Raw genomic sequence first — 27,542 nt, 5'->3', positions numbered from 1 at the left:
TTATTTTATTTTTTTTATTCCTCCAGAAGCTCAAGCAACATTAAAGAAGATTTTTCCACTAGCAAAAAGCAAGGGGAATAATACTTCATAAGGCCAAGCAAGGCTAAACCTGTGGTAATTCCATGCTTTAGGCACTAATTTTACAATGGTCTCAAAGTGGACAGAATTTAGATTCCAAATGGGATTCAGCTTGGCTTCTAGGGATCCATCATTGCAATGCCATTGCAGGATTGGGGCCCTAGTTTGCAAGAAAAAGCAAGCAATTTCCCTAGCTGTGCTGTATCTTTTAAGCAACACACTTTTTCTCCACTGATGTGCAGCCAGATCTAAATCTTTTCCTGAACTGAGTTGCCAACTACTCAGTGAGTTGCTGTGCTTGGAAAAAAATTAGACTTTTAAAAGATAGATTTTATCTCCAGAAACTGAGTCAAAGAATACATTTTAAGAATGTATTTCTTCCAGCATTTTTGAATAATGCATACAGTACCTGTCCCAGCCTGTAACTAATATAGTCCTCTTTAGTACCATGATCTGGGAGATATCAACTGCTCGGTCTCTTCCAACACTGAGTTTATGGTGACAGTGTCCATTGAAATCCCAAATCTTCAATTAAAAAATAAATAAGTTATCCATAACCTCTCAGCATAGGCAAAGCAGACAATCATCTTGTAATTTAAGGATCAAGGAAGAAATAAATCTATTGAATTGGATTTGCCTCATACCTTGATGTAAATCAGAGGTGACTGCATTGAAGACAATTCAGTCTTCATCAGAATCAGGCTCATAGGATTGAATAGTAAGCAAATAATAATAATGCTTCTCCATAGCTTTTGTATAGCACTTTTCATCTATAGATATCAAGATACTGGAAAAAGGAAGCAAATATTACCCCCCTCCACAGATGGAGAAACTGAGAGACAGAGATGAAATGACTTGTCCAACCACAAACAGCAGGTCAGGAATAGAATGAAGTGGCAGAGCCAGGACTGAAATCCAAGTCTGATACTCCATTCTGTGCCTGCCCTATCCCCCCCCCACACACACACACACAAACACACACTGAGATGACCTACATGTGACAGCTTCTTTATCCATGGAACCCCTTGAAACCATATGCAAAAGCGCATTTATTTTGCACCTTTGACTGCCTCACCTGTTCACCGCTAAGCAATCTTTCCTGGGACTCTACTAATATGCCAGCAATTTGAACATCTTTGTGACAGCTTCTTCTTAGAAATAAGAATCATTTACCTGCCATAAAAGACTTTTCCCTACTCCACCGTGAAGAATTCGTAAAAAAAAAAAAAAAAAAAGTTATGCTGGTCCAAGATCTTGAATTGACATGTTTGTGTCTTGGACCAGTGATATTTTGAAGGTCTGACCTTTTAAATGTAGCCAGTTGCAAGACTGAGCCTTATAAAATCATGACAGTCTCATTTAGAGAAAAGCTATTTTGGATACATTTTAAACCATTGAAAAATTAATTTTATTTATATTACACTAGTACTTAGAGATCCTACCTGAAATCAAGGCCCCATTGTGCTAGGTGCTGTACAAACATAGAGTCAAAGAGCTTACATAGACGAGACAAAGGGCAAGAGAGTTTCCAACTGGGAAACTGAGGCACAAAGTCATTGAGTAACTTGCCCAAGGAATTAAATGAAGATTTCTCAAGTCCAATATCTTAAGCACTAGACCATGAGTTCTACTTTTCCTGTCAAACTGACATTTGCTCAGTTGGACTCACAGTAGTGAGGAATCATCTTTACAGGTGAAGGGAGACAAGTAGTTCTCATTTCTAACAGATTTTCTGGAGTGGTGTTAAGGGCTTTCTGGCACTCATTCGAGTTGACCTCCATAATTCACTCATGTGTTCACCAATTTATAGTCATCCTATACACAAGCCAATAAGCTCTGTATTTGCCACTCCCCCAGGTATGTGCTCAGCTTATTATTAATTAATTTACCATTCATGGGCTCCTGTAAATTAAAATAACATTTAAAAAGACACATGGTTTGGGAAAACATTGCTCAAACATCTCATTTTACATATAAATCTATTGGATACAGCAATAATGTATGTATGTAGGAATTTGAAATAAAATGTATTTGCCATTTAAACACAATACATTCATTTCAATGTTGGTATTCCATATTCTTACATAGATGTGTGTTTTATATTCATAGGAGTCCGTTGCAAAGGCATTGAAGTAATTTTTTCATAAGAATGAGGTTTGGGAAGCTTCCTTTTCAAATTGTACTGACAGTATGAAAAACTGAAATAAGACATTGTCATCCTGTAGTATTACTGCTGGACAGACTTACCCTGTGCTTCCTGACACTAGCTCAAGACTCTGTCTACATCCTAATTGTGGATTTTCTTCAGTTTGTTCTTTGACTAAGGCCTGAGCTACACACAGTTTAGAATGTGGGTTTTTTTACTGAAATAGTTATACTGGTACAACAAGTGGGGACACAATTATACTGGTATAAAGGTGCCTTGTACGGGTATAGCTTATTCTGTTTCCCATATTAGAATAAACTATACTGGTATAAACCACCTTTATGCTGTGTATTACCCACACACACACTGGGCTGGTTGTGTTGTTTTAACTATACTAGTATACTTAATACGGTACAGCATTTGTATTCAGACAAGCCCTTAGGATGGGTATTTTGTCATGAATTGAATCCATCACTTTTCCCTCCCACCTCCTAGGTACTGAATGTTTTGTCCTTAGGATTTCCACTGCTTGGAAATAGCAGAGTGCTCCTTGGGCAGCATTTAAGGCAGGCCACTTCTACTCAGCCAAGGCCAACAGTATAATTCAGCACAATCCCAAATTTCAGTGCAGACTCTGGTGTTTAAGAATGTGTTTATAAACTTTAGCTTGATCTTCCCATATTAGAACCTGGGCAGTCAAGGAAGTAACGAGACGAAGCAATACAGTACATTTTGTCTTGTTATCCAGAAAGGTTACCTTTCTGGGAGATGCTCAACTGCCAAAAATACCTTGAATGGTACCAGAGATGGGCAAAAACTGGAATAATAGATACAAGTTCCACACCACTCTCCCCAACTGCCAGATTTTGGCAGCATTTGGTCCAGAATTTGTGGCTTTGTCTTATCTCTATAATGGGACAGAAATCCAAACATTGGATTTGGATCTGAACTTTATGACTCAGGCCCATCTCTACCACAGGCACAAGTTAATAAGCAAGAAAATTGACAGACACCATGGCACAGAGGATAGGGCACTGCCCTGGGACTCAGGAGACCTGAATTCTATTGCCAGCTCTCCCACTGAACTTCTGTGCTATCTTTGTTAGGTCACTTTTCTGTTTTCCCTCCCACCCTTTGTCTGCTCTGTTTAGACTGTAAGCTGTCCAGAGCAGGGTCCTTTCATATTATGTGTTTGTACAGTGCCTAGCACAACAAGGCCCCAGTCTAGTTGAGACCTCTAGGAGCTAACGTAATATAATAAATAGCTTAAGTCTGACTAGTTATGTCAAAATTAGCCGAATCTGGGGAAATGGTCTCTCAGGTTGATGATTTTCAGCAACTTCGGCCAATGAAATAGGAAGAGCTAGAAATCTGTCTGGCAAACCTATTAAGTTTTTTAAATGGTATGAATTTAGTGTACATTAAAGTGAAAGACTAACAGCACTGACTTAAAACCTGTCATAATGTTGGGCAGTGTTCTGTCAATACATCTATATCTTGATCTTAACAGCATACACCCTTGGTATTAAACACAAGAATCTTTCTTTAGTAGAAACTAAAGTACAAGTTATTAAATTTTATGGTGGTTTTTGATATGGTCAAATTCTCACTGAGATGATTAAGAAGATTTAAAATTCATTTTAACTTTCAATAAACTAAAATTTGAATTAATGTGTCCAGGGGTAAAAGGCTGGTGTTTTAACTAACCTAGTCACCATTTCAAAATAGTTGTTTTACAGTCATGCATTGGCTACCATGATAATATGCCCTTGTGTAATGACAAGTGAGTGTTCCAAGAAAAGCAAAGGAAATGATTGTCTGGTGATTAAGGCAATAAGGGCCATGTGCTGTACAGAGTCATGGATTGTAAGGAAACTACTTGGAAGGAAGGAAGGGAGGTAACAAAGAAGGAAGTGTTCTGTAAAGCACTGTGTGTCTCCAAAGTGTTAGACAAGCAATTAAATTTAACTGCGTTTTCCCAACAGTGTTAGGATTTCAACCTCTACATGCCGAGTTCATCCCATCTCCTCTTTAACAAGGCCAATGGAAAAAGCAGCCATTGTTTAGTAGCTGAGTATTTTGGCACATTATATCTATGTGGAAAAGACTGCAATGGAAGCAAATAGTTTGAAATGTTTTCCCCTCACACCTTTACTGTTCCATCTGTGCTTCCAGTTAAGAGCCTTGTCTCAGTTGCATCCAGCGTCATAGTGCTGATCTCAGCATTGCCATGGCAACCAGTAAACTGTTTGATTTTCTGCCCAGTGTCTATCAGCCAGAAGGTAATGGTAGATCCTGTATCTGAGCTGATTACCTGGGGGGGGGGGGAGCAGAAATTGAGATGGAATTTACAATCTTTATACATATATAAAACAATAACCTCATACATATGTGCACTGCACTTATATAATTAGCAACATCTGAAATGCAAATCAGATAATTTTTGCATTGATTTTCCCCATCTTTTCCCTTTCATCTCATTACAAGCTTTATCATTCCCCACAATCAAAGTTTATGGGCAGGTGTGTTCCTTGTAAAACCTGCATCCACAGCTAGTTCCAATTAGCCAAAGAGCAATGATTTACTCCCTATTATCCTTCAGCACGGAAGACAGGGTGATCAGCTCCCTCAAGAGACAATATCCCAAGTTACATGCGGGAACTAGAAATGTTCTCAGCAGGGATGAAACACGTCCACAGCCCTTCAGCTTGGAATCTTGCAGGCATGCTCAACTGAATGCTTTGTGCTAAGTGGTCAGATAAATCTTCCCTGCTTATTTCAGAGAACCGATCCACCGAGTAATGGATCTTTAAAACAACATCTCTGGAAGGGGAAATAGTTTAGGGAAGCTCTCAGCATATATTAGCCTCAATTTAGAATTCAGTAGTGAGAGCAGACATAAATTAGGAAAAAGTCCATTTGAACAGATTATGGTTATTTCTTTTTTGGCGTGTGGTGTGTTAAATTGCTCAAAAGAGATGCACTCACTCTTACTTCCATTTGCTATATACTTACTGCTGGGTGAAATCTTCAGTCCTCACCTCAGTCCTAATTCAAGCAAGATTCCCACTGAAGTCAATGGGAGTTTTGCCTGAAAAAAAGCATTCTGGGATTTACTTTTTTTTTTTTTTTTGCCTTTGATGCTCATCATTAAAGAGGTTAAGTTTCATCAACAGTCCCCACACTGGTATCACTATTCTAGTCCTATTCTTACAATAAGAAATAACAGTGATATCTCAGTCAAGCATGGCAACTGTTGGCAAGTGGTGAATTTTTAAATGGCACCCACTAACTATACACATGCTGTTATTTAAACACCTTGCCCATGTAAGTTAATACACAATAATTGCTGAGATTTAGTTGTTCTTCACTCTTTTCAAAACACTTTTCCTCCTAGTTAAAATCAGGTGCTCAAAAAGATAGTTGGCTATTTCTTCCAGGAAGGAATCCAATTCCTCCCCCAGAAAATGCTAATCAAAGAGTTCTCAGCAATCTTAACAAAAATCAAATTTCTTTCATGATGATTCACATTTCAAGAAGTTCAAAGTCATGTGCCCAATGCCATACCTGTCAGCACCTGTGGAAATTTTATATCAACCACTTATCTTCATTCATAATACCTCTGACCACAAACACAATGAAGTACAGCTTCTGCACAACTCATGTTCTTTGACCTGATACCATTACGGAATTATTCCAATGACAGGGTTTTTTTATTAGTTCCTGGCAAAATAAATAAATAAAGGACTCCCTTAATTGTTTAATAAAAAAAAAAAAGACTATAAATCCACTGAAATAAGGTCGCTTCCCTTCAAATTTTAGTAATTAAATGAGGCTTTCTTGTTGAGAAGCAAAATACTGCAAATTTATTGTGTTAAATTAGATATGTTGCTCATGTTCTTAAAAGCACCATCCAAAGGAGACCCAAATTGAACTCTAATTATAACCAAGTCTGTTTTGAATACAAGTTCCGCAATTTGCCTTTGTTATTCTAAACTCTCACTCTATTATCTAAGGAGTCCTAGATAATTTAAATAAGGAGTGTGAGACAAGACAGCATTGTCTAGCCATTAAGACATAGGAGTGGAAGTCAAGAAATGTAAATTCTGTTGCTGACTGCCTCTGCTTTACTGTATGATTTTGGGGGAGTCCTGCAACTTCTGTGCTTCAGTTTTCCCCATCTGTAGGATGAAGTTAATAATACCTACTTACCTGATGAGGCCTACTTAGTGCACTGAGATTATTTGATGACGGACACCAAAGAAGCTGAAAATGTTATATTAATATTAGAGATGGCCAGAGGAAGTGAGACTCTGGATGAGTGAGTGTTCAGCAGTCACAGTTCAAGTCAGAATCAAGGCCAGGGATCAGAGGTCACACTCTCATGAGATGTTCTTGTGAGATTTCATCCCCAAATTAGAGAAAACTAACAGGATCACTTGATCTCAGAAGAGTTTCATCTCAATCTTGGGATAATGACTACATTCAATTTCTCACAGCAATGGTCAATCAGAACCTTCAAGCAGGGCCGGCCAGTTTAAGAACCAGAACCAGAACGGTATAGATGGGTTTAAATCCAGTGATTTGAATTTGATGCCCCCATTTCCTAGCTCTTCCAAAAGCACAAGGTGCTTTGGACTAAAGGCTTTGGGTTTAGTCCGTCTCCAATTAATTTTATTTATTTTAAGTAATTAGCAGACTATAAATACCTAGCCAAATACTGATGCACAGGCCGGCCACTTGATCTTGATCTCAGGGAAATGTCATGTATTGAGCTACCAATAACAGAACTGACAGGTTTTGCTAGATATGCTAGTAATTACTAAGCACACTCAACTTTTTTGGCTACTTCTCTGCATATAGGTGTTAAAATAATACACGACATAAGACTATGAAATCATAGCATGAATGCAGGCCTCAGATGTATTCTCAGGCAAAAAGTGTTTATTTCTATATCAGTATGACCATGCATCCGTGAGTGTTGTTAGACCTATTGAGTTTAAGGAGTTCAGTAGAAACTGCTTGAGGACTAAGGCACTGTGACAAGATTACAGAGCCAGGCAATAGCAGGGCTAGGGTTAGAACTGAGGAATCCCAAGTTTCCCAATCTTGTGCTCTATCTAAGGTACTTTATATGGCCCGCATTATTATAATATCCAGGCATCTCACAATCTGTAACATTTATCCTTCCAACACCCCTGAGAGGTGGGGCTGTGATATTATCCCCATTTTACAGATGGGGAACTGAGACACAGAGAGATTAAAACCTGAATGCACAAAAGGAGTTAGTTGTTGTGACACTGAGTCCCTGGAAAATCACTGCAATCCACAAATACTGTGTTAGGTGCCTAAGCTCCTATACAATGAAGGAGAAGACATAGGCGCCGTAATCTGCAATGAACTAAAGCCAGCATACTAATCAATGGAAGACGCCAACCAGAGTGGTGCATGCTAAGTGCCACCCCTCTCATGGAGATAGGTACTTAAGTCCATGCTGCAGGGAGGTACCTAGCTGTGCTTGCGAGTCACAGCTGGCAACCCTTTTTTGGAGTTAGGTGCCTAAGCCATTTTAGCAAGATGTGAGAAGCAGGAGGAAGAATTCCATCATAATTTTAACCTACTGGTTAGGGTATTCCCCTGGAATGTGGGGGAACCCTGGGTCAAGTCCCCCTTCCACCCAGGGGGCAAAGGGATTTGAACTAGGATCTACCATCTCTCTGGTGAGCACTCTAACCATTGGGATATGGCATAGTCTGATGTGGAGCTCCCTTAGTCTCTCTTGTTGAAGATGTTGGACTCTGGTTAAATAATTAAAGAGACAATGGAGCAGGGAAACTGGATCCTAGGTGAGAGCTCTAACCACCAGGAGTCGCTCTCATGCTGTGCTCTCTCTCACTGTTCCAAATGACTCTTTACTACCACTTTTTGAAAGCATCCTCTGGGACTATCACTGCATTATAGCAGCATCCAGACAGAATGTCACTGCAGGACAATCTGGTGCATTGTAGATTCACACCCTGGCTTACTGCACAGTAACTTGTTGTGTAGACAAGCTCTACAACAGAAACACAAACTTGCTCAAGATCTCTCAGCAGGTTCATGGCAGAACTAGGACCAGAACATATACCTGCCTGAGTTCCAGACCGGTGACCCAGCCAATTAAACTACACTGCTCCCCCTTTCTGGTTGGCATATACCATTTTGCATCACTCTGTCTATGCTATTGGTATTTAATTTGTAATAAGTATTTTGGAATTAGATACACTTAGAGGGAAAGTAGATTACCTACCTCAGAGGGTTGTTATGAGGATTAAGGGTGGTTCTGTGCTCCAAAAATATGATGTATCAAGTATTATTACCATTCCTGAAGTGAGTGTACATATGAGCCACACTTTTATCTCTTAGACATCAGCTTTCCAGAATGCCTGCATCTTAAAGGAATGTACCTCCCTTCTCTTCTGTCTCCCTTTCTCATGGCTCACAGAAGCCTTTAAAATTAATAACGTCACTGAAAACATGTGCTGCTCATTAGCACAGCCTCCAGCATCCCATACTGCTTCTTTGAAAAACATGCACCCTAAAGCTAGGTGGTGGATACATATCACTGTGACTTGTTTAGCAGCTGGGCCCAGCAACTGTGGTCTTCAACAGGGAAATACAAAGACGACTGAAGTCCTTCACAAAGCCCTTTGTTAGAACAGAGATTTTTCTCTTCCTCCGCCTTCCTTTTCTCATGGAACCTTACTTCTCATTATTTCACTCCTCCCATCTTTTCTGGCCATGCCTTTCTCTTCTTGAATTCTTCTGCCAGTTTCTATCTCACAGAATCATAGAATATCAGGGTTGGAAGGGACCTCAGGAGGTCATCTAGTCCAACCCCTTGCTCAGAGCAGGACCAATCCCCAACTAAATCATTCCAGCCAGGGCTTTGTCAAGCCTGACCTTAAAAACTTCTAAGGAAGGAGATTCCACCACCTCCCTGGGTAACGCATTCCAGTGTTTCACCACCTTCTTAGAGAAAAAGTTTTTCCTAATATCCAACCTAAACCTCCCCCACTGCAACTTGAGACCATTACTCCTTGTCCTGTCCTCTTCTACCACTGAGAATAGTCTAGAACCATCCTCTCTGGAACCACCTCTCAGGTAGTTGAAAGCAGCTATCAAATCCCCCCTCATTCTTCTCTTCTGCAGACTAAACAATCCCAGCTCCCTCAGCCTCTCCTCATAACTCATGTGTTCCAGACCCCTAATCATTTTTGTTGCCCTTCGCTGGACTCTCTCCAATTTTTCCACATCCTTCTTGTAGTGTGGGGCCCAAAACTGGACACAGTACTCCAGATGAGGCCTCACCAATGTCGAATAGAGGGGAACGATCACGTCCCTCGATCTGCTGGCTATGCCCCTACTTATACATCCCAAAATGCCATTGGCCTTCTTGGCAACAAGGGCACACTGCTGACTCATATCCAGCTTCTCGTCCACTGTCACCCCTAGGTCCTTTTCCGCAGAACTGCTGCCTAGCCATTCGGTCCCTAGTCTGTAGCGGTGCATTGGATTCTTCCATCCTAAGTGCAGGACCCTGTACTTATCCTTATTGAACCTCATCAGATTTCTTTTGGCCCAATCCTCCAATTTGTCTAGGTCCCTCTGTATCCTATCCCTGCCCTCCAGCGTATCTACCACTCCTCCTAGTTTAGTATCATCCGCAAATTTGCTGAGAGTGCAATCCACACCATCCTCCAGATCATTTATGAAGATATTGAACAAAACCGGCCCCAGAACCGACCCCTGGGGCACTCCACTTGACACTGGCTGCCAACTAGACATGGAGCCATTGATCACTACCCGCTGAGCCTGACAATCTAGCCAACTTTCTACCCACCTTATAGTGCATTCATCCAGCCCATACTTCTTTAACTTGCTGACAAGAATACTGTGGGAGACCGTGTCAAAAGCTTTGCTAAAGTCAAGAAACAATACATCCACTGCTTTCCCTTCATCCACAGAACCAGTAATCTCATCATAGAAGGCGATTAGATTAGTCAGGCATTACCTTCCCTTGGTGAATCCATGCTGACTGTTCCTGATCACTTTCCTCTCATGTAAGTGCTTCAGGATTGATTCTTTGAGGACCTGCTCCATGATTTTTCCAGGGACTGAGGTGAGGCTGACTGGCCTGTAGTTCCCAGGATCCTCCTTCTTCCCTTTTTTAAAGAATGGCACTACATTAACCTTTTTCCAGTCATCTGGGACTTCCTCTGTTCGCCACGAGTTTTCAAAGATAATGGCCAATGGCTCTGCAATCACAGCTGCCAATTCCTTTAGCACTCTCGGATGCAACTCGTCCGGCCCCATGGACTTGTGCACGTCCAGCTTTTCTAAATAGTCCCTAACCACCTCTTTCTCCACAGAGGGCTGGCCATCTACTCCCCATGTTGTGATGCCCAGCGCAGCAGTCTGGGAGCTGACCTTGTTAGTGAAGACAGAGGCAAAAAAAGCATTGAGTACATTAGCTTTTTCCACATCCTCTGTCACTAGGTTGCCTCCCTCATTCAGTAAGTGGCCCACACTTTCCTGGGCTTTCTTCTTGTTGCCAACATACCTGAAGAAACCCTTCTTGTTACTCTTGATATCTCTTGCTAGCTGCAGCTCCAGGTGCGATTTGGCCCTCCTGATTTCATTCCTACATGCCCGAGCAATATTTCTATACTCTTCCCTGGTCATATGTCCAACCTTCCACTTCTTGTAAGCTTCTTTTTTATGTTTAAGATCCGCTAGGATTTCACCGTTAAGCCAAAATGGTCGCCTGCCATATTTACTATTCTTTCGACTCATCGGGATGGTTTGTCCCTGTAACCTCAACAGGGATTCTTTGAAATACAGCCAGCTCTCCTGGACTCCTTTCCCCTTCATGTTAGTCCCCCAGGGGATCCTACCCATCCGTTCCCTGAGGGAGTCGAAGTCTGCTTTCCTGAAGTCCAGGGTCTGTATCCTGCTGCTTACCTTTCTTCCCTTTCTATCTATCCTTTTCTAATGCCTCCTCTCTCTCTCTCTCTCTGACCCGCTGCTCCCCCCGCCCCCACTTCTGATTCCCTGCCTTGCTCAATGCCTACTACACAGAGAATTCCACGGCACTCCTTTTCACCAGAGCCAGTGCAGCTGGTATGTCTCATCAGCCACTCTAGCAATGTCATGGGACACAAGCTCTGCTAGGGCCTGGGCTAATCAGTATTTTTATTAATAATAAAAAACTATATTACAATATTTTACCATGTCCTAAATGGCTTTGGAAACTTAAACATACAGGGATCCCATCATTCCTCAATGAAATGCAGCTACCTCAAGGGTGAAAACTTGTCCCCTCTTTAACAACACACAGCCACAATGCACAACTGTTTAATGAATGAAATGAAGAATATGTCAGCCAAGTGGAAATGCAAGAGGGATTTAGGTAGGCAGAATGCAATGAACAGAATTGGAATCTGGCCTGGACACCCAGCCTAAAAATCCTACTCTTTCAAAAAGCACCGCAAGCTCTCCAGTGATTACAAGAGGTCAGGACATCAGTTTCGCATCTTAAAGCAAAGCACCTTTCGCCCTAACTCCAATCTGAGGTATTGCTTCAGCACTGGTTCAAGGACCATCAACTGAGACTATTCCTTCCTTGCCCAGCCAAATTCTGCTGACCCAGTCCAGTCATGGTTGGCTTGTGAGATCTAAATGGATTACAGCACAAGAAGGTGTGACGGGGGCTCCCACTACCTTAAAGTCTCAATCCTGCAATTCACTGTGCCTAGTATACTGCTGAATCCACATGAAGCCCCACTGACTTCAGCAGGGCTTCAGACCTGCGCCACAGTCCACTTCCATACTACAGATCACAGAGTCAGGCCATAAGTGGTTATCCTGCTTCACTTTAACTCCTAGTGCCTGGAAGGAACTCTCCAGTACCCATCTCATAAACTAGTCTTGCTGATCTAAATACTCTCCATATTTTGCAATGAAAAAATTAAAGTGCTCCCTAAATTATCCAATTCAGCTGAATTAGACTGGCATAAAATACAATGATTTCGAAACGAACTTTGGTCCCATGAGTGGCATTTTAAAAAGTAATTGTATGTAAAGGGGCTTTTCCTAAACACACAAGCTTTTAGCGGAAGAGGAATACAGCAATAGTCCCCTAGTGATAATATAATAAACTACATTCCCTTAGATGGGTGAGTTTCTAAAGCTTGAACAAATGGAAACACTTATTTTTAATGTAAATTTAGGGTCTGTTCCATCAAAGTGGGATGTTTTTTGTTGTTTAATTTACAGCATGGTTGTTTCTTTGACAGCATGCAGGAAAGCTGGTTTTTTTTCCTTTTTCTTTTAATCAGTCAGGCTACTGCTACCATGCTTTAAATGCTCATTTGTACCAAACAAATCACCACCAAAAACCATGATGATCTGTTGATACCCCATATCAGACCACTATATGCTCTGAGGTTTGCCTTAGCTGAATCTCAATCTATAGATAAAAGGGGCTGGTTGGGCAGAGCTCAGGAAAATCTATCACAGAGACATTTCCCTGTATAGTAACTGTGGCTCTTCATTGAGATGCAGGTAGTGCTCTGATACCAAAGACTGCAGTGCATCATTAAAGTACTGTGAAGACAAACAACACTCTCACTGCATACCAAGTGGTATTACATTTAACTGAATCATTTTATTATGAATACATCCAGGTCTGCCACTGTAAGCCACTTGTGTAAAATTTTCTAGCGAAAATGAATCTTCACTAATTACAATTCATGCATATTTCAGAACTATCCTCAGAGATACTGCAAGGTGGCTATAAAGAAGAATTTTATAATTAAGTTCATTTGCAATTGGCAGTCATACCAGGACTAACCTACATCAGAGATAACCCTAGACCATCTCACAATAGTGGTTTTATTTTTATCATCTGTGTTTCTTAGAAATGTTGGGTATCCTGATATCTGATATCACTTTTTAACACTGAACCTTTATTGGAAACCAAACCACAGATGATTCTATCGTTCAAATGTGATAGAAGGTTTAAAGAAAACAGGTAGTTTACTAGTTCAATTAAACTGTTGGGATACTAAAATACCCACTGTCCTTTGCAGGAAAGTCAAACAAAGACTGTAATTAGCATGCTTTAGTATGAGATAATTTTCTTTCCAAAGTAAATGGTCTCTCCATCTCTAATGTAACCTTCTGAAATCAAATTAAGAAAATCACCTTGTAGTAATACACATTTTCAAGTTCCTTATCACGAAAATGCAGAAAGGTTCTTTATTTCTCCCCCATTTACCTGCTTAAAAACTGAATTGTAAAGAACACAAGTAACTGCTTTCCCATGACTTGTGACCTTTCTGCCGGTTTCCTGCTTCATTTCCAATAACATCAGCTGGTTATTAAATGAGATAAAAAGCCGTCCGTGAGCGTCATTAAAATAAAGGGTGGATTGGAAGTCCAGACTCTTTGGAAATGAGCCCACAATCCTCTGGATGCACAGCTGATGCTGAATATCCCAGAGCCTTAACACCTGTGCACATAATGATGAAGAAATCACACATTATCTGCTTTTTTTGTTTGTTTTGTTTCAGAATGCATTGCAGTCATTAGTTATTGCAGTGATAGCTCTGGCTTGCTTCATTTGCCTGATTAACATTTACCACCAAATACAAGATGAAAGAGGCCATCTTTGTTCAGTTTATTTTACAAAAGCTATCAGTGAGTATTTTGTTTTATTGTTATTTGTATTATAACCAAGGTCAGGACCCTATTGTGCCAGCCATTGTACAAACACATAAGACAACCTCTGTGCTGAGGAGTTTTCAGTCTAGACAGACAAGACAGAGAAAGGGGGGAGTGGAAACAGCGGTGAAGTGACTTGTCCAAGGTTTTACATCACTGTAACTCCACTGGTTTCCTGGTTTATATGGGTGCAGTTGAGAAGAGAATCTAAAAGCCTCTGGCAGTTACCCTTAGAAAAACAATTAGTGAGTCAGAATAGTCAGAACAAGGTTGAAACATCAACCTTGTTGTGTCTATATTTTACTAGTGTCCCCAGGGAGTTAGAAGTGATATATATGAGCTTTGGATCCACTAAGGCAGGTTAGTAAAAGTTACAATAAAAATCTCTCTTATAGAATGGTATGAGTGTTGACACAAGAGACTAACAGCTTAGTGGCAAATGTTATGGTCTGTTGTGTGTATAAATAAAAAGGTAATTTTTATGCCATTATTTACTTGGTAGACTGTAAAGGCTCGTTATAAATATACAACAGCTATAGCGAATAAGAGATGGCCCGTTCTGGAGGAGGATAAAAGGGAGCTATTTTTTAGCTTTCTTGAAAGCATAAAGCAGCAATATATCAGCAAGTGGATGCAGAGAAGTAGTTGCTATGCAAGCTTCTTCAAACAGCATTGCCAATGCACTTCCCTTGGTGTGCCTCACTAACCTGGCTCTTTTTTTACACCAGGTTTCTCACCAGAAGCAAAGACTTACAAATGTGCTAAGTTAAAGCCCCTCTCCAGAGCTATAGTCATTAGGAGTACATCCAAACTCAATGAGCCTACAGGTCTCTGCATACACCAGTTCTCATCTATTTAAAGAATCCCAAGCATTGGGTGACCCAGTTATTTAAATGTGGTCACAGCAGTGTGGCAAATCCCAGAACACTACCGGAGAGTGGGTAGGCAGAAGCATCAAGTAGATTATACAGAGACAAGCAAGAAACAAGTCTACTGGGGAGAGAATGAGTAGCCATGGAGCGATAGCTGCCATCTTAACCCAGTCTGGTAAATCCTAGTTGGAATCCTGAGTATTCCCATACTGAATCTGTTCTATGGATATGGGGCTTCTGTCTCCAGGTCTGTGAACACAGCTCAATTCACAAGCCATACATTGATTAAAAGTGTTAAAACATGTGACTTTGTGCTGGTTTAAAACAAGCCCACTCTATCTCCATGACTTATCCATTACAACACATGGTGCAATCAGTGACTCAGAATTTCTCTTGTGCTGTCAAAATTCCGCCTTTTAAAATGGTGAATGTTACCTCTTTGCATCCCTCTCATCCCACATAACGTCGGATGGAAAAAGTTTGTTGTGGTTTCTGCTGGCAGTAAATCAGAGAGTGCTCTTTGTAGCAGAGGGGGCTTTCTGTTTATTATATAGACATAGAGACTCAGATTACCATGCATTCATCAGAGTGAAATAGATTCATACTAATGCCAAGAACAGCATGCACTGCTCTGGGTTTAGCAATTAAAGAGAAAACACAATTTTAACACTGCAATTGAAAGACATACAGTGGTGTTTAATATTGGTGCTGGCCTCACTTGTTCTGCTCAGGTGTTGATCAGCAAGTCCTTTCTTGCCCTTATAATGACAAACCTGGATCACAGTCTCAAATTAGCATTAGAGAAATGTTGAGTGTGAAAATAAACTAAGGCCTGTCGACATTTAAAACACTACAGCGGCACAGCTGCAGCTATGGACACTACTTCACTTTACTTTAGCGTGGACACTCCTTACACTGATGGGTAAGGCGATTGCTGAGAGCTTCCTGAGAGCATAGACACTACCTCCCATTGGCATAGGTAATCCACCTCCCTCAGAGGTAGTAGTTAGGTTGACATAAGAATTCAGCCTTTGACCTAGTGCTGTCTACATAGGGGCTTAGATCAGCTTAACTACCTCACTCAGGAGTGTGAGTTTTTCACACCCCTCAGTGACATGGCTGGTTCGACCTAATTTTCTAGTGGAGACCAGCACTAGGACACACTATGGACCATATTTTCAAGAAAGTTTTGCATCCACAACTGGGGTCATATTTCCAGAAGACCTCAGCTCTCAATTAAGCAGCAAGATAAATGGCCAGATTCTCATATGTTGGGTATGGAGCTTTTTTTGAAAATTTAATCATGTCACAATGGGAGCTGCTGGCGCATTTCTGAAAATGCTCCACTTGTGTGTGCTCAACACCTGAAAATCTGGCCCTGTGGATCCAGTTCTGTTTGTCAATGCAGGGACTGCAGATCAGGCCCTGTAGGCAGTTTCTATATTTACCTTGTCCTCCGAGAAGCTGAAAAGCTGTTTTCGTTCAGTAATGAACTGAACAGCTATTACACTGGCTGAATGGCCTTGAAGAACTCCAGCAGGTTTCGAGGTGACGTAGGGGTTCCAGAGGCAAACTCGGTGATTGATGCCAGCAGTAGCTGTTCACAATCATAAAGCAAAATACATTAAAACCAAAAGTACTCTTGAAAGGGGATTTTATTTCAATTAATAGTAAAGAAACTGCCATCTCTCTGAAATACACAGTGATAATGGCTTTGCTAAATGAGAATGTGTTTGTTTATGTTACCAGTGAATATGTGAGAACGGTAGTGACTGCAATAATTAATAATGCAGAACAGTTTCCATTGTAATCGCATCTGCAGTTACTCAGAACTTCCCTAAACTTGCACTTTTTGAGCAGAAATTTCTCTCATGCCCTTCCCCCCAGCTAATTTGTCTTCCACTTCATAAGCCAGAAATATAAAACATCATCACATAAATATAAAACACTAGGACTCGGTCTTTCACTTTTGCAGGCAGAATGCATACAAAGGAAGAAAATGCCTATATATGTACACATACAGAATACAGTTTTCTTAGCCCCTTAGGTTTTACTATAGAACATAAATTAGTCAGTTTTTAAAAACATACCGATTAAGTTGAGTCGAGAGTGGAAGTCAAAAGCATTAATTCCCCGGGCAATGTCAAAGGATGTAGTTTTAAGACGAGGCTTTAATTTTTCTCTCCAAGCCAGCACCAATGTGTTAACGTTACTGGTTGTACTGGAAATAAAGGCATCAAAAGAAGAGCTGTATGCAACTAATGGGTGAGAAAAGAAAGAGAGAAGCCTTGAATTGATTTCTTTTAATATAATCCAATCAGAGCTAGTTTCATAAAGAACAAGGTATATTAAATCTAAGCCTAATTTTAAAAAACAATTGTTGTCAGGGAGAAAACTAACCTTGACTTCAAAGGGGTTTGGATCAGGCCCACACGGCTCAATCCTGCAAGGTGCTGAGCACTCTGGACCTGATCCAGGACTGCTCACACACGTAAGTGCTTTGCTGGATTGTGGCCAGAGTTCTCAGCACAATTCAGGGATGAGTCCCTAGATGTCAAGGACATACAATATACAGCGTGGGTCTAATAAAGTGCTCAATGGCTTCATCTCTCATGAAGTTCAGCAGTATTAGAGGGCGTTCAATACTTTGTAATTGGACAAGCAAGAAATCTAACAGAAGCATGGTAAAAATACATCACACTGCTTTGCTGATACAATGAAGTCTCATTTACATTTTTGGTATAGAGACTTAATGAACCATACATACCATATCCTATATACTGGTAACAACTAACTCTCCTTGCAGTAATCCCTTCTGAACTACAGAGCTTTGCCACTGGTTTCTAATCCCTGAGGAGGTTGGATATAAAACTGGCGACACAATATGACCCCATGTTACTAAGCTAGTTATTCTTTATTCAGTAAAGCGATACTGAAATCTAAAGTCCACATTATACAACAATTATTCCTACACAAATACATGGCAATGCTACAGTCTAATTACTGTGTGATCAAAAAGTGCAAATATCTGGGAAATTACTTTGTTATATTTCCACTTTACATTCAAATACTGTTACAATTCTTGCTCTGCAGTCCATCAGGAAAGACAAATTGGAAATCTTAAACTCAGAGTGTTGCCCTAGGACTTGAATCTGGAGGTTATAAGTGACTTTTGCGGGAATAAAATGTTGTATGTTTCAGGAGCTCAGTGATTTGCACAGTTTGTTACAAAAACAAACTTGTTTCTGACTAAATTGTATTGTAAGTCAAGCTCCTTGAAGAATGTCTGACTAAAAGGTGAGGGTAAAGGAATTTCCATAACATCAAAGTATGTAGCAAATTCAAATGCTTATCTGCATGGAGAAGAAGAAAAAGGGGCAGATTAAGACAGAAAGGACTTCTTAGTGTCAAACATAGGTTAGGGAGTGGAAACAATCAAAATATGGCCATGAAAATATCTGAATCTGCATTGAAAAAAAGTAATTTTATTTCCAAATGTTTTGCAACGAGTAGCTTTGTCCTTGGAAATATTCTCTATGTCCAGATCCTCGGGTGCTATAAATTAGCATAGCTCTATTGATTTCATTTGGAATTACCCTATTTTACACCAGGTAAGGATCTGACCCCAAAGTGTTCTTCCAATAAGCGTGATGAACAATTTTATTCCATTCACAAACATGGACAATCCTAACATTACCCTCTGATATTATCAGAAAAATTAGTGACCTATTAAAAGACCTAATTAGATCAGCAAGTCCTTGCAAATGCAGAATATAGCCCCACAATAGAGGCAGTATCACAAATTATAACTGACAGAAAGTGGACCCACAGCTACCTCTACTTTCCATTCTCATTGATGCACCTTTGACTAAGGAATCCCTTTTATTGTAATAAGTGTTCATCTTTGCAAATAGTGTCACGTGGCTCTCCAGGGTCCAGTAGCTTTTGTAGAACAGCCAGCAAAGTGCACGATCCCATGGGACCAGCAAATTTAAGAGGAGTCAAAGATCCTCTGGAATTGTCACTTAAGACTTTGTGAATCTCAGATCATATGCAGTTTCCTATGTGGGTCTGAGCCCCTCTGTTTTGTCCTTTCAGCAATGGCAACAAGCCACACTGTGATTTGCTGTCCTGCTCCCCCAGGCAACTACAGTTCATGTGTGTTCTGCAAAAGCCAGGAAGAGGGAGTTAGTGCTTGTTCAGATGGATTTTTTTAGGGTAAGAATCACTGTTCTGAAAGGGGAATGCGCCATGCTGAGCAAGCATTTCACAACTCATGTCCCAGGCCACACTCTGTGGCCACACAATGCTACACTCCATGTTACAAAGGGCAAAGGGGCTTTGTGGCAAGATGGAGCCTTCCTTGGAGAAGCTTTCCCCTTCATCCAGCTCCCATGACTCAGTTTATGCTGGATTCCTGCCATTTTGCTCCCATCTGGGAAGTGGGGAAAGGCACACCCACTCCTTTCCTGGATCTACCATTACTGCCTTTCTCACTAAAATATTTCCTAACATTTTTGCAATTCAACCATGCCCCTTCTCACCATTGTATTTACCAACAGATTTTGAATACTCTGAGTAAATTTTCATTATGTTTTGTTCAACAGGAACCTCAACAAGCCCAAAATATTCCTTCCCATCAAGAAAGCATGTAACGTCTTTCACCTTTCCCCACTCATGCACGTTTTTCAGACCAAAGATGAGATTTTCCAGTGCACAAATGGCAGTTGGGCACCTACATCACACTGAGAGTCCTTGGGAGTTAGGTGCCTAACTGTTACTTGTGCTTTTGAAAATCTACCTCCTTGTGCACAAGTGTACTGTCAAAAATTCCATGGACTTTAATGAGGGTTTGCCTGCATTAGGACTGTGGAATGGGGACCCTAGACTTTGTTTTCCCCTCTCTATAACACCTCCTGTTCCATTGTAACACTGTTTGTATTGCCACAAAATTACTTCCAGTTATTTTCAGAAAGTATCATTTTGCTGCAGTATTTGCATCCTTCTCAGTGAACTATAGCCCTTTCTTATGAATGACAGTAGACAAGAAAACTTATCACTATTCTTTCAAGTCTTCATGTAAGTTGATTAAATCCCATCTTTAAAAAAAAACCAAAAAAAACCCTATATATATTTGCCTTTTATCTGAAGTTCCCACACGTTGAATAAACCATTTCCCTGTACTGTGAGTTTACCAATCTATTCTCTCCCCAAATCTGTAACTTTAGCCTTGGTAGACAAATAAAGGACAGAGAGTACAGGACATCTAAATGACATTGGCTATCTATAAAGTGTTTTATCAAGGTCTCAGGTACTATCTCTGCCTTTATAAGTTATGCTGTTTCTTGTGTTATTTTCCTCTCAACTTTAACACATTCATGGTCTCAAGGCTCCAACATCATTTGGAAATGCTGAGCTTGTATTTATTCCCTCTATTCTCTTCCCCCCCTCCCCCTTAACTTCTTTTGTCCTTGTGGTAACTCAGGTATGTCTGGAATCTATCCATATTGCACTGCATTGAGGCTTCTTGTATTCTATCATCTCCCCTTCTATATATGAACCACTTGTTAGTAACAATGGCCTTCTCACTTATTTAAAGCCCCTTGAGTATGTGTAATTCCTCCTCCAGCTACCTCCCCTTGATAGTATTTCAAGGTCATTTAATACCACATCTGAAATATTCTCCATTCAAAATGCAAAATTATACATCTCCAATCTGAGAAGAGAGAAAAATCCTTTCTGTAAAGATGGAATTACTTCTATTACAGTGCTCCATGAATGGTTCTGCCAGAAGGGTTTAGATTTTTTTTTCCTGGAAAAGAAAAAATAGAAATGAAAAATTCTGACTCTTGAAGAGAATTATATGAGCTACTCAAAATCGAGGGGAAAGTACCATAGATTGGGAGCAGTTAGGAAGTGGGTGAATTTTGAACTGAAATTGTTTAGCCAGGGATTGTATGATAACCAACAAATAGAGTGAAATTCACCCCTAAGCAAGGCCCAAGGCAAGGCTTACACACCACTTAAATCCTCAAAATAGGAATTAAGTAGTGCATTGACCTTGAACTAGCCTTCTGCACAAGAGTGAATTTCACCCATAAGCCTTAGTAAGGGCTTGATCCAAAGACCGATAAGCTAACGGGAGCCTTTCCATTGACTTCAGTAGGCCTAGGTAGAAAGACTAAAACCAGCTAATTATGCTATTTTGAATGCCAAAATAATAAAGGGGTCTCAGTAAAATGAAAGTAGTTCCAGGAAGGGCTACAAAAAGGATTCCAAGATGCAACCTTAAAGAGAAGCTGAACTCATCAGATATGAGAAGCTTTGAAGAGGTGTTGCAAAGAATCTTTCTTATGGTGGTTTGTATGTCCTTCAGGGGTTGTAACAAAGAGAAAGAGGAGAAATTATTTGGAGTTTGTCAGTGAGGACCCAAGATCAAGTATACTGGCTTGACAACAGAAAAAGGAAAATACAAGTTTATTACAAAGAGACCTAAGAAGTGGTCATTGAGGTGATGGAACAGTAAACACTAATGTTACTTATTGCATTGATCTCATATAGCTGATCCAGAAGAATTATGAAGTGCTTTTGCAAGCTATTCACCTTAAAATGGGAGTTGTTGGTGCTCAGGCACCTCAAGATTTAGTTCTGCATGTACATTGGGTTCAACGCAGCACTACATAATAGTTCAGCACAGGAAATGAAGAAGAGATGAGGAAGAGGAACCCAAGAATTACCTGGAGGTGTCATTCAGATGCCATCGCAGGTCATACTGAAGAGTAGTATGGTTTTAACACTCAGTAGGACAGGGTAGAGGAGCTCTTTACTTGTGCTGGGAGTTGCACTAGATGACACAGGCTAGTAATAAGAAGCCTGAGCTGCTTTGGGACACTTTTTTGGAAGGTACTTTTGGGCACTACCAACTATGTAGTCTCCCCATGTATGGCCCAGATGAGCACATCAGGAAATCCATGCCATAAATCCATCTGGATAAATAGGTTTCCTTAATGGAGCGCCAGGATCTGTGCCCTCGCACGATGCATTTGTGTGTGTGGATAGAGCGAAAAGTCCTTCTAGACACCACTAGGTGTTCTAAGTCTCAAACTGCAAAACTGCTTACTTTGCCAATGTAAGAAAACGAGATATTACAGCTCAGAATGCAATAAACTCCCTTTAATGGGATCCATTTGGAACTAGATCAGAATGTTGTATGACTTTACTGCCTTTGCCCTAAATGCTGAATTTGTGCAGCACTCTAGAGGGGCATTCATTATAATACCCCGCTGATCTATCTTTCATGCTTCGTGCATCCCACATCAATAAAAAGCAGACCTAAATGCCTGATTTGCAGTTACTTAGATCGGTGTACATTTCACATTTCTCTCAGAATTTATGTAGTTAAAAACAAAAAGCACTCGCTCTCCCTGCGGGCCCAATTGTGGCAGTTAGGCTCAGGCCAGAGCAGGAAGCAGGTCAGAGCCACACCTGCCCCAGGGATGCTCAGGAAGGGATTGTACCTGGGGGAGGCACAGTTCCTAACTGTCAATCCTACAGAGGGGGAGAGTGCACATTGTACAGCCTGCCTCCCCCCTGCCCCCACCTCAGCCCATTCTGTATGGCTAGTTGTAGGAGTGGTGGGGCAATAGGCTCTGCCTGATCCCTGCTCCATTAGAGTGATGTCCAGTGCTGGGGTGCCTGGAGTAAGCAATGTACCTGCTCAGTGCAGAGACTGCAACTGTTCCCCACCCTTGAATGCAGGAGAAGCAAAGGGAGGGCTTTACAGGAGAGCATGTGTTCCTATCAGCACTGAGCTGTAGTAAAACACGCAGAACATAGCATGCACCAATAGGGGCTGGAGCACCCACGGGGAAAAATTGGCAGCAGCCAAGCTCCCTGCCCTGCCCCGCCCCAGCTCACCTCCGCCTCCTCCCCTGAGTGCGCCATGTCCCCGCTTCTCCTCCCAGCACTCCTCGCGGTGTAACAAGCTGTGGGAGGGAGGAGGAGGAGTGTAAACGTGGCGCGCTCAGGGGAAGAGGCGGGGTTGGAGCGGGAATTTGGGGAAGGAGTCTAAAAGGGGAGGGAGGGAGCAGAGTTGGGGCAGGAACTTTGGGGAAGGGGTTGGAATTGGGGCAGGGCAGGGGTGGAGTCAGGGCGGGGCCAGGGGTGAGTGGGGGTCGAGCATCCACCGGCGCCAGGAGAAGTTGGTGCCTATGTGCACCTACTAGTCCCAGCAGCTAACAGGGTCATCTAGGGGTAAACAGCGTTTGGGGCTACTAGATTTTTAAAGACACACTTTGAAATGCTTGCATGTTAATGTGAAATGACTGAGCTGATTTGAAGTAATGAAAATGCTGGCTTTTCTTAGGGTAGGTACCAGAGCCAGACACCATGACTGTGCTTTATTACTCACAGCCAGATTCTGACTGATCCATGGGAGAGTCCCTGGGGGAAAAGTGTAAAGGAGCTGCCCACTCTCTCCATCCTTTCAGCTCCTGCACAGGCGCACAGACAGTTGCAGCCCCCATACACCTCCCTGGGTTTGCACAGTCTGGTCCATATAGCTGCTCAGGAATGAACAGAGGCCTGGTGTGCATGAATACAAACATTCAGCTGTTTGATCTACAGAAAGGGGCAAGGAATCCTTGTAATCAAAATCTCACAAGGAGAAGAAGTGAGCAGGTATATTTGCAAGGATCTTTGGCCTCATATTTATTATTTCTATGCCTCCTAGAGGAAACCCCAGCTAACCTGCCTTGGTTCCACACACCAAAAATAAATTACTGAGTCAGATGCCTTTCACCCCATGGTCTGATCCTCTAGAGAAACCATAGCCAGCGATCCCTTGGAAGTATCTCCGTGAAGATTCCAGGCACCCACCTGGAAGCCACGCCCCTGACAACTCCAGTGATTCCTCAGATTACCAGGTGCTTGGTGTCTTCTTGAAGGATTGTCAAACCTGAGAAGGGGCCTGTTAAGCCAGTTGGTTGGGACATAGTGTTCTATTATACAAGCTACTTCTTCCATAGTACCAGAGTTATGCTCATTTATGTCAGAATGTCCATCTTGTTGTTCCAGTGCAGTGGAGTCCAATAGATCTCCAACTGGGTGAGTCTTGAGCTGGATCTAATAAGAGGCCCAATCCATCCTTCAGGCTCCCAGCTGTGGTAGGGATTCAGGAGGAACAGGTCTGACCAGAATTGTACCAGCGAGTCACAGAGGATACCCCCCATTCAGCCCAATACTGTCACCTATAGACCCTCATGGTCTTTGGCCAAGTAATCTTCCAGAGCCCTATTGGGGCAGGGTGGTGAACCTCTAAAGCAGCAGCTCCTAGAACCACTAATGTTGTTGCAGTACTTGCTGCTATTGTACTAGTTATTTGATAATACCCCTCTCTTGCCCAGAGGGTGTCCAATACCCTACTCCTAGCACCAAGCTGTAACAGGACTAAGGCAGAATTTTAAAAGAAGAAATTCACAGCTTTGAGCACACCTCATGCTCCCTGAGTTGGGATGTTCTAGTTTATCCCCAGCTAACGACAAACATGATATGCTAGCTCCATTGAAGTCAATGGGAGCACTGACACAGACTTCAGTGGGACCAGGATCACACTGCACCCCAAGTTGACAAAAGTCTTTAACCATACAATTCAGGTAGTTTTCCACATAAACTCAAAACATGCAAAATGCATACACCATATACGGCAGCTCCTATGTTTCCCACAGAACTCCCTGCCCTGGCTTTTGGTCTCCTGTATGTCATTATCTCCTGTCTTTTAAGGAGCTTAGCCAAAATGGTCTCAGCTGTACCTAATTAGCAAATTAGCTGGTAACACCACCCTGTGCTGTCTCTGAACTTGCCCAGAAATTAATCCCCAGTGCCTCATGCTGTTTACTAGTTTGCAAGGCCTGGCCAGAGACACTATTGGGGCAGGGCTTCAGGATCCTTTCCAAGGGGCACCAATAGGCCTGTGTACACCATCACAAACCTCTTGACATGAAAATAATAGTTATTATGAAGAGAACCAGGCTGCAGTTACACAGATACTAGTAACCACAACTGCTTCCCTCTGCTCATCATGAGAGTTCAGGTGCAAAGATGAACTGTGTCCAGCAGTAAGCCTTCAAGGGAAAAATAATTCTCTCCGCATGAGTGATACTCATTACTATAGATACAGTACCAGTTTCCCTAGACATGCAATTAGCAATAGCTTCTAAACACAAGTAGACCATCAGCTTTTAGTAACGAATATAATTACAGCATGGGATTTTTTTAAGCTTTCATTGTTGTTCAGATTCAGTACCTTGCTTTACCCAATCTTTATAATGAAGTTTGTGCTTTAACGTATAGCAGCATTTGTGATACCCAGAGACCAGCTCCTGCCAATTAATGGTCACAGTTGCTTCTTCACCTTCAGGGGAGCTAGCAGGTCGTTCAAACAAAGAGATCAGAGCAGTGGTAAAGGAAATGGCTTGAACCTGAGAAAGAAAGAAAGAACTTTTATTTAACAAAAAAAAGGGGGGTGATCTACAGACCCCATACCAAATGCAGGCAGGAAGAGATTAAGAACATTCTCTGCCTGCAGACAGCAAATGCAACCTCATTTAGGAGAAATGTCAATTATGGAGGAACAAGCCCCCACCGGATGTAGTTAATAAGGGCAAACCCAAGTATAAAGGCCAGGGCGGGAAGGGGGGGTGTAGATGAACTTGGGACTTCACAGGATAACAATTTTCTGCCAGCCAATTGGCTTACCAGGCCCCTTCTCAGGTTTGACAATCCTGCAAGAAAAGGCCAAGCGCCTGGTAATCAGAACCTGCCTCTGAAAGACTTAAAATCATTTGGAAGTACAAGGGAGGAAGATAGAAGTAGAAGCCCTGAGGATAAAGTGCTATTTGACTTGTTTATATTATGTTTACGGAGTGTGCCTTTTTTCCTCCAGTTGATGTGATTTAAGCCACTGTTGACTAAGTCAAGGACTGACTGAGGCTGCTCAAACTGGGCTTTTGTACAAAGTGGTATCCATCCCTGCTGATAGCAAGGTAGTTAAACTGATACAGCACAAACTCTCTACCTTATTACAAATTCATAACTTTCAGATATTAGAGTTTCAGTATCATTGCTATGGTTATCTTCTTTAATAAGGCTTCAGGGATTTCCTTATGAGCAGAGATTAAAAGAGCTAAATCTGTATAGTTTGGCTATGTGACAAATAAGGGGGTGACAAATCTAAAAGTAATTGACAGGAGTAATCTGGAAACAGATTGTTTAGTGCAGTATAAGGTGTATGGCTGAGTAATGGGATGCAACTGAGACAATTTATTCTGAGTAGTAGGAGAAGCTCCTTAATAGTGAAGCTGTGGCTTCAATCTTTCAAGCTAGGAGGTAGGAATCACATTGCTGGACAAAATTGTAGAAAATGCACTGTAGGGAATAATTCTACACTGGCAGGAGGTAGCCTAAATGCCCTGAGAGGTCTTTTTTATCTGTGACCACTATGATTTTGTAACATAGCTATAATCTGTATTCTGCCTTTTCATATGTAATACTATGCATAGTATCAGTGTGTGCTACTTGGATTTTTTTTTTTTTTTAATACTGTCATTCACTTTAGTGTTTTATTCGAGAATGGGCCGGCTTTCTGATTTTATCAGTCGCTACCTTGTTAGACTGCTGTTACTACTCAAACAAATCCAGGGTGAAAATGGCACAGCTATCTGACAAAGTATAACGATGATACAATTATATGATTCAGCCACTAACGACAGTTATCTGCTGAGAAATAGGGAACTCTCTGTGCCAACCTTTTAGTCTTGTTTATACCATACTTGCCTGTCCAGAGACATCCCCCAATGTTAGAATAGCTTCATTTTCATCATGAGGGTTATACCAATAGTCCATACATATCACTGTTCCCTGGAGGCCATGCAGCCTGTACTGACAAGACAATCCTTGCTTGGAATTCAGATCATAGAAGCAGATTTCTTTGTTCGTAAAAGCAATAGCTATCTGGAGGAAGGAGATGGGGAGGGGTAGAACAACATTGCTAGATTAAGCAGTTAAAATATCCTTTAATATAGGACAGATTGTATATATAATCTTTAATGAACTGGTCAAAATTATAGGAAGACAAATTTGCAACAAAGAATCTCCAATTATTTTCTGGAACATTACAGCCTACATTTAAAACTCCTTTAGGTTACCTTTCGGAATTCTAGCAATCAAACTGGCTGGCAGGAATGTTCATTCCAAAACTGAACTTTAAATTCAAAATTGTAAGTATTAAGATTATGCAAACGTGATGCTAAGAGTTACTCTCATCCAGCCAGGGCAGGTAGCAAAAATGTACGAGGATAGGGAAGATTCAAAAGTCTGGAAACTTCCTCTCAGTAAAACTCTGTGTTCAGGCTATTCCCAGTCAGTATAAGGTCCCTATATCCCTGTGCTAACCTGTGCTTAGACCAAGGCACAGAATCAGGGAGCCATAACTGGCTCCTTGAGAGAGTTGCACATTATGTTGTACCAGTGGGAGCTGAATGTAGCAGGGGATCTGCCCCCATCAAGTGACCGATGTGTCCAATCAAAACAGCTTCAATTTTTTTAATATCAAATACTTGCAACAAACTGAGCAAATGAACTATGAACCAAGGTTTGTTTGCAAATATGATCTAATGTATCAT

The 27,542-nt window shown here is 41.4% G+C and overlaps 1 protein-coding gene across 1 annotated transcript in view; it reads right to left on the bottom strand.

The window, feature by feature from the left end:
* The window catches only part of WDR49 (WD repeat domain 49), a 76,447-nt gene that overhangs the window by 22,943 nt on the left and 25,962 nt on the right, over positions 1–27,542 (bottom strand). The window contains exons 5-11 of the mRNA XM_073359476.1: positions 26,695–26,871; positions 25,166–25,340; positions 16,953–17,120; positions 16,311–16,459; positions 13,545–13,778; positions 4,374–4,538; positions 488–603 (exon numbers count right to left, since the gene is read on the bottom strand). Coding sequence (XP_073215577.1) covers positions 488–603; positions 4,374–4,538; positions 13,545–13,778; positions 16,311–16,459; positions 16,953–17,120; positions 25,166–25,340; positions 26,695–26,871 — 1,184 coding nt within the window. The remainder of the gene's footprint in view (positions 1–487; positions 604–4,373; positions 4,539–13,544; positions 13,779–16,310; positions 16,460–16,952; positions 17,121–25,165; positions 25,341–26,694; positions 26,872–27,542) is intronic.

This window comes from Lepidochelys kempii, chromosome 9 (assembly GCF_965140265.1).
Source record: "Lepidochelys kempii isolate rLepKem1 chromosome 9, rLepKem1.hap2, whole genome shotgun sequence".
Classification (NCBI taxonomy): domain Eukaryota; kingdom Metazoa; phylum Chordata; order Testudines; family Cheloniidae; genus Lepidochelys; species Lepidochelys kempii.
The sequence above is the reverse complement of the archived record's forward strand: the minus strand, read 5'-3'. Positions and strand labels throughout refer to the sequence as shown.